Source organism: Melampsora larici-populina (genome assembly GCF_000204055.1).
Source record: "Melampsora larici-populina 98AG31 unplaced genomic scaffold MELLAscaffold_36, whole genome shotgun sequence".
In the NCBI taxonomy this organism is placed as follows: Eukaryota; Fungi; Basidiomycota; class Pucciniomycetes; order Pucciniales; family Melampsoraceae; genus Melampsora; species Melampsora laricis-populina.
This window is the reverse complement of record NW_006768800.1, coordinates 787,159-795,014: the sequence shown is the minus strand read 5'-3', so window position 1 is coordinate 795,014 and position 7,856 is coordinate 787,159. Positions and strand designations below refer to the sequence as shown.

At 45.2% G+C, this 7,856-nt stretch overlaps 1 protein-coding gene across 1 annotated transcript; it reads right to left on the bottom strand.

Annotated features, from left to right (window-relative positions):
* Positions 1-4,841: 4,841 nt before the first annotated feature.
* On the bottom strand, positions 4,842-6,164 carry MELLADRAFT_109454 (uncharacterized protein; the record flags this gene model as incomplete). The annotated part of the gene is made up of 3 exons (XM_007413363.1): positions 4,842-4,972; positions 5,054-5,361; positions 6,133-6,164. 3 exons carry the CDS (start codon positions 6,162-6,164, stop codon positions 4,842-4,844), a joined length of 471 nt encoding a protein of 156 aa, XP_007413425.1.
* Between the last annotated feature and the right edge of the window lie 1,692 nt (positions 6,165-7,856).

Genomic DNA, 7,856 nt, shown 5'->3' with positions numbered 1-7,856 from the left:
CCACATCCGTCGCCCAGACCACGTCTCCCCAAAGTGGCATCCGTTTTGAAACGTCGTCTGAGACCAATCCGCCCAACCGTGCCGTACCCCAAAAGGCCACCAGGGCGATAGCAAATATCGCTAAGTCCTTCTCGTCCGTGAGACAGATATGTTCGAGTAAAACCGCTAGGTCCGAAATCAACACCGGTGGACGCAGTTTCTCTTCCTCTAGTAGGCGCTGCTCCACTGTTTCTGAGGCCTTCAACAATAAAGCTACTGTATCATCTTTATCGTAGGGGTAAGTTTTCCGGTGGAACTTATGCCAAGCTTTCAAGCCTGCTATATATGATTTCAGGGTCGAAGCCTTAACTGATTCGTCGTCTATCACCAGATCTTCTTCTTTCTTCGAACCCCAAACAACAAATCCTAACAAGACTTCTGACGAGATCGGTAATAACAAGCTCTTGTCAATCTTCTTTACTTCAGCGTATCGGAGTAGCTTCACCACCCCTGAGTTATAATGTTTTAGGGTGCCATCCATCCAGGCACCTCTCAAAAAGTGCTTTTGGATTTCATCCGACTCCGACCTATTGACTCCAAACGCGTCTTTCTTAAACAATCCATAAGGTTTGGTCAACTTTTTGAAGTCATCTTTTTTCTCTATCTTCTTCAATTTAGTTACCGATGTTGATTTGCGTGTTGTTCTTCTCGTCATGATGACTCTTCCGGTTGAGTTGGAGTGAATTGGAAAAGGAGGTTCTTCAGGTCCGATGGAATCTCAATCCTGACTTCTTTGAACCAGAAAAGTTCAGCCGAAAGCTTCCCTCTCAAGAGGCTATCGGCCTTGTTATCTTTTGATGATACACGTTTCTGTTTAATGTCACAACCTAAATCGGTAAGTAAGCGTTGTATCAACTTCCATTCACTATTCACATCCCGATCTCTTGACTTCCTCTTACGAATTGCATGTTCTGTAGTCGTGTTGTCGGTGTGAACCCAAAACCGCCTACCCTTAACCTCCATCACCTTCTTCAGAACCAAGAGGCCCAGTCTTATGGCGACTGTTTCCGCCCATGCAATACGGCGTCTCCTCTCTTTCCTACCTTCTGATTCCCACTCTACGGCGAACTTGAAGCATGCCCAAAATTCGCCGACGAGGACACCAATCCCGAAGGACGACGCAGTGTCGCCTACCCAGCCTATCTCTTCTGGGGCCGGATTAGGAACGATCCTGCAAGCGTCAAATTTTTCCAAACAAACTCTCCATTCCTCGAGGTCTTCCCGCACATCTTCCGGAAGCGAACAAGAGGCCTGTGGGTTCTTCCAGGACTTTTTCCACCGATACAGTGAGTTAAGATAAGCTGCCATATGTGGCACAATGTGGACGGTATGGCATAGCCGCCCCACAAATTTTTCCACCTGTGAGTACCTCCAATTCCCACCTACTACCAACATATCTTTAACTTGGCCCAGGCGTTCTTCCAACTTTTCCTTAGGAAGTCTAACAGTATGTTCCCTGCCGTTCCAGATAAATCCCAAAAACTTCTGTTCTACCGCGAATTCGTGGTTCTTCTTGGGGTTTGTCTTCACTCCTAAAGAATTGCTGAGGTGAGTGATGTCCGTGAGAGAGACCTTCTGTGCTGGGCGACGAAGGATCAGGTTGTCGTCCACCCACCGAAAGATAGTAGGGAGACCAAGTTTGCTAATCATGATTCGTTTCCAGGTCTCTGCCGGGGCTCCAAAAACCCCGCAGCTTGCGACACCACCAAAACCCACCGCCAAATCTACCCACAACTGGCCTTTGAAGTCTTTAATGATAAGGTACTTCCTCTGACTATGATGAACTGGGAGCTGGCGGTAGGCCTTAGCCCAGTCAAACACCGCTAACAGCCACTCTCCCGGATTCTCCCGAAAAAACCTGGCCACCCTCTTGAAATTGTCCCAAGAAGTCTCATAATTCGTTTTGTCGACGAATGAGTTCACCGAGGGGATCTCGTCGTCTCCTTTCGGAAAGGACAAGTCGTTTATTAACCGAACCGATCCGTCACCGTTTGTGGCACTGCCCATCGGATTTGACCGAAAGAAACCAAATTTGTCGTACAATTCTTCATGTGAGTAAGGACCCGCTATCCTGCCTTCTCTAAGTTCCCTTGCTAAGGTTTTTTCTATTTTGTCTTTCACATCCAGTGCGCCCGCATGATTATCGGGCGTGTACCATCTTCTTTTACCCACCGAATGTTGTGGGATACCTAGACAGAAACCTTCCTGAAAGCCATCCAGGATATAGGGGATGTCTTCCTGCAACCCCGCTTCCGTCATCAGCTCTTTCCACTTCTCTAGAATCATCTCGCACCTAACCGGGGTTGGCCATCTAGTTACATCCGGTGCCTTGAACAGTTTCCTCTCCTTCAGAGGTAGGACCTTTTTGCTTCCAACTGTGGAAGAAGACTTCGTAGAGGAAGCGGAGCTCCCTTCGCTTTCTTCTCCCTCCTCTACCACCGGTTCGTTCATTCTCTTTCTCAAGGGCTTTGCGGACGGATTTCTTAACTGTGGTGAGTCGAAGGTGTCTAACTCCTCTGGCCAAGACTCATTCGGGGTCACATTTTCCCTCAGGATTAACTGGTCTCCCTCCAGGACCCATTGGCGTGGACCACACGGGCTAGGTCTGTTGGCATATGTAAGAATCAAATTCACACATTTATTGATTTCTCATCAACAATCTTGACTCATTTCACACGATCGCTTGTGCGCAAGTAGACATAGAGACAACAAAGGAACATCTTCGTACCATGACACAGGTAAGAAAGCAAACGGCACGGAGCGATTTAGGAACATCAGGTGTATGACAAGAAAAAAGGGGTGGGGTGATTAGAATTTGGTTTCGAGCCACGCCGGGTTGAAGTCAAACGAATGGGACCAGGGGTAGAAATCCATCAGAAAGTCAGTAATGTTCTGTAACTCTCTCTCTCCCAAATAAGGACTTTCGCTCACCACGCGCTATTGTCCTGTGCTTTACCCTTCCCTTTATGGTTTGCTGTCTGCTTATTTGCATGTTGCTGGCCATGGGCAACCCAGTCTTGCCCTCCTTGTCCTGAATATGCCGTGTTATTCGGGTAATGAGGGGGGAATGGTTGATAACCTTGGTTATACATCGTTCCGCCTTGAAAACCTTGGAAGTGGTTTCCCCAAGAGTTTCGGGGAGGGAAGAAGGGTTTCGGTTGATGAAAACCACCTCCTTTGTTTCCTCTTCCCCTATTCCCTCCTCGTTTCCTTTTATCCGGTCTGTATCTCCCACCCCAGCTACCTCCTTCGTTCTCGCCTAAGTGACTATCTGTAACTTTTGACGTACTAGCTACCGGCGGGATCTTGACCATTGGTTGGCCGGTGTAAAAATCAAAACCGAATTTCTTCTGGCCTACTGCGTAAGGATTCCCTTCGAACATAAGGTCACCTGCCGTTTCGGCGTCCCACTTGGCTCTTCTGGCCGCTTCAACCTGAACTCCATCCGGTAAGGTCACCTTTTCTACCTTTTTTCCTCTTTTTCCATTCTTCTTTTTCTTATACATGATCCTTGACCGCTTCCTGAAGATTAAAGCTCTAATGATTAAATGGTATCTTAATCCTACCATCCAGCTCTTGTGCTGTACCATAAGTTGACTAACTACTTCTTTGTGCTTTGAGATGTACTTAGCGTAAGCTTCATGGCCGTAGAGTTCATCTGCATACCGCGCCTCCAAATCGCATGCCATTATGAAATCGCCGTAAGTCATTTGTCTTTCTAGATCTCTTTCTGAAGTCGTAGAGTTGAAACCTTTCTTTCCTCTCTTCGACACATCATCTACCCTTGAATGGTAGTCGTCGATGTAGGACCGTTTAAAGACTGACAATGGTACGTATTGTTTCAATTTCTTGAAGCATTTATCCCAATGTTCGGGGAGGTCGGGTAGGTCTAGACCAGCAATAGCATTCAGTTCAAACCTGACGTTCTCCTTCGACATGAAGATGTTGTCTTCTCCCGAATTTGACGAAGAGTCTGAAGAACTCGAAGAATCTGAGTCTGACGAGGATGAGTCGGACGAGTCCGACTCGGACGATGAGGAAGAAGAGGAGCTTCCGGAGTCAGACGATGAGGAGCTAGAAGAGCTGGAAGAGGAGGGGGATTTTCTCTTTCTCCTGCTCCTGGATTTTTTGTGAGCTTTCTTCTTCTTCCTGTCTTTCTCCTTCCCTCTTGGTTTTCCTTCCTTTGCCTTCTTCTTTCCTCCTTCCTTGGACTTCAATTTAGACTCTCTTCTGCTATCCTCTCCTAATTTCTTCACCTCTGCCTTTAAAGCGTTATACTCCTCTTCTAAGACCATTTCTCTCCTTAAGGTCTGAATTAGGTCCATGTCTGCGCCATCGATGGCCGCTGCTAAACGATCAATGAGGGGGCGTGTGTCGACTTGGACGGGCGGATTGTCCTTACCGGCCGAAGCGGTCTGAGGTTCCGGAGGTAACGTGGCTTGCGACTCCTGGGTCGGAGGATGGCCTAACCGTTCTACCGTATCTACTATCGAATTTATCAACCCCAATCCGCCGTCAGTTCAATCTCCCCTTCTCTCTCAGAGATATGTGGCTGAATTGAATGAAATTATGCTAGGGATGTGACGATATAAATCCTGTCTGGGATGTTTGTCATCAGACAATCCATCTCCTGGTTGGCCAAATCTGGCTTTATGTTGGCCCAACCGCTACGACCACTTATGGTGGGAGCTCTGTATCCACTGAAGCTTCATGTGGTACGTGGATTTAATTCCTGGTTAGGATTCTTAGGATGGGAGCCAGCTGGCTGCTACCATTTGGAACTACGGGAGCTGATTCTTCTGCTACAACCGTACAACTATGGTCCGAACCTCTTCATCTATCATATTTTGCCGGGTCATCATAGGAAATTTCCCTCGGGAGCTATGGAGGGCTACAACCAAATGACTACAGGAGCTGTCGTGACATGCTACAACTATGGATGGCCGATATCGTCCACGTCGGACAAGTTAAGGAGGGGAAGAGGGGTACGAAGGAATCATTAACGAAAACTCACTATGATTGTGTTCGATCAACCCTTCAAAAAGTAACTTTTTCTTCTTCGAGGCATGATCGCTCTCTAGTAAGTCTACTGCTTCTATACTCTTCCCCCGTCTCTTCTTCCCTTTTGCCTTCTTCTTCTTCTTCGGATCTTTCTTTTCCTTTCCTTCTTCTGATGCTTTTGATGTTGATGAAACCGATTCGTTGCTTTCATCTTCACTGATATCGATCACCAACTCTTTGACTCCACTCTCTTTCCCTTCTTTTACTCCTTCCTCGTTTGATAGAGTGTGTCCAGCTTGTAAGTCACCCGTATCTTTTGGTCTAATCAAATTGGGAGGGGCGGTCTGATCTTTCAAAGGGGTTCTTCCTTGGACTGTCACCGACGTAGTAGCCAACGGTGTGGCTGGCGTGATGTTCGAGTTGGGATCTCTAGAGCCTGCTCGTCTTTCTCTTTCGTCCGCTTGTTCCTTCAGTCGCAAGGCGTGTGCCTTCTTCTTCTCATCTTTGATCTTTGCTGCTTCTAACATTTTCTTAGATTGATTCAGATTCGTCGGTTTGTTTCTTTTGAGTGTTCTCCACATCCACAATTGTTAATTCAAATAGAAGTATTTCGCTCCAGAGTAATGCAAAGTTGAGGTTCAAAAACTTGAACAGATTATTTAAATAAATTTGAAAAATTCGAGATGAGCGAAGAATATGATCTTGTGCAAGTGACAAAGCGTAGCGGTGGAGGAGAATTTGTCAGGGAGGGAGAGAAGGAAATTTTCCTCTGCCTAACTTCCAAATTCGTGGGTGGCAGGTGTGACACCCCGCCACCTGCTGTGATATCCTCCACTACGTCTGTCACTTCTCTCATTCCTGCGAATGGAATTCATTGTACCGTCACGGGCTAGGAACAATCCCAAGGTAATTGATTAACAAAATCCGGAGTCCCCACTCTCCAGCAGCCATTCAGGGTTGTGCAAATGTGCAGCGTAAAATGACAACGTCTGATGTCACCACTGTGGCCTCACGATAAAAACTACGTCTATTTTGGTTGATGAGTGGCAAACGATGGCCACGATCACCTCGGCATCTTTGGTTGCTTTTCACTCGCCGGCGCTAAATATCAGAATCTGTGACATTGGGGCCTCAGACCTGACAAATGTCCTCAACGATGATGCGGCTATACTGAGCGAGTTTGTTTGTGATAAAACAGTTATTTATATATTCATGCACACATGGCAGGACCCTGGAAAGCCCCGATATACCCTCCTAATGGAAATCCCAAAATTTTCCCCTCCTACCTACACAAATTTCGCCGGTTTTCACAAAAAAAACTCGGATTCCTACCTGTTGACAAAGGACCATTTTTTTTCGGAGAAAGGTCCCAATATTCCTTCCATCTGCATAAGGACCCTCAAAATCTGTGTTTTTGGGCGTTTCAGAGCAATTATACATCTTGATTTTTTTTCCGGAAAAACTTGTATATTTTTTTGGGAATTTGGTAGAAGAATCACAAGAGTTGAAGTCGTTGAGAGAGAAATAAACTAGTGAGTAGTATAGCTATGTAGTGTTATGTAGTTGAGTTTTAAAAAAAACGAGTAATTCAATTCCTGGCCAGCCACTGGAGGGACTGTGTTTCCAGTTCCTGGCCAGCCACTGCAGTCGGTCCACTGCTGTAACAGGTAAAAACATCAAAGTGAATCTCTACAAATGAGGGAGATCAGGGTCTGAGAATTCAATATCAAGAAGTAGAAAAAGAGCAGTCAAACGTTTCAGAAAAGGGACTAAAGAGACTGGTATTTTTTTGAATTTGGGAGAGATGAAGCGAAACAACTTGAAGAAATAACACAAAATCAAATCTCTAGATAAGGTGGAGAGAAATAAAAACCAAGTTAGATATTACAATTCAAGTATAGCTTATTTTTTTCTAGCTTTAGCGTGTTCAACAGCAAGTTGTTCGAGAATTGCCTTGATGTACTGTTTCTGGCTCATAGCCTTTAACATAGCACGATAAGCTTGAGGAATCCATATGGTGTTAGCCTCGGGTTCAGTAATATTCATTGATGAGGTGGGGGGAAACACATAGTGAATATCTGCTATATCAAGATGCGAGAATATGAGGCGATTTGGAAAGTTTTCTTCAAAACTACACGCTCCAGGATTCCCTTTATACATGTAAAGCTGGGTAGATGCATATGAGAGCTTAGATCGAGTGGACGATTTGGTGATCCACTCGTGCTTACCATTCTGGTAAATGTAGAGAGCACAGATCTTACCCAAAAAAAGCATCTAAAACGAATCAAGAGTACATTAAATGATCAGAGTCGGCAGCTTCATATTTGAAACAGGGGATGAAATACATTGTTTTTTATAACCACAACAAACTTGTTTACTTCAAGTGGATTGTCTTCTGATACATTGCCACTTGTATAAAGTGTTTGTGTTGCGATGTCGAGAGTTGTTGATGTATTTTTTGCAATCCAATTGAGGTCAAGCTTTACATGAATGTTCCATTGATGTAAGCAATCCAGAGCCTTGTCCATCTGCTCAGAGTTTTTCAGCATGATGGCTACCAATTTACTACATGTCCAAGGGTCCAATTTGGTGGCTCCATTTGCATTGGCGTGATCAGAAGCCACAGGATCCTGGTGGTTGTTTTTTTTCTTTCGTTCATTACCTTTTCCTTTTGCTACGCGAGATATAGTAATTGTGTCTAATATCAACGAAAACTATCAAGATCAAACAAAAAAAATGTTGTGATCGAGCAGAATCAAGCTGTTTCAGCAACTTTCAGGCCATTTCAGATGTTTGGACTCGGTTGAAACTGGTTG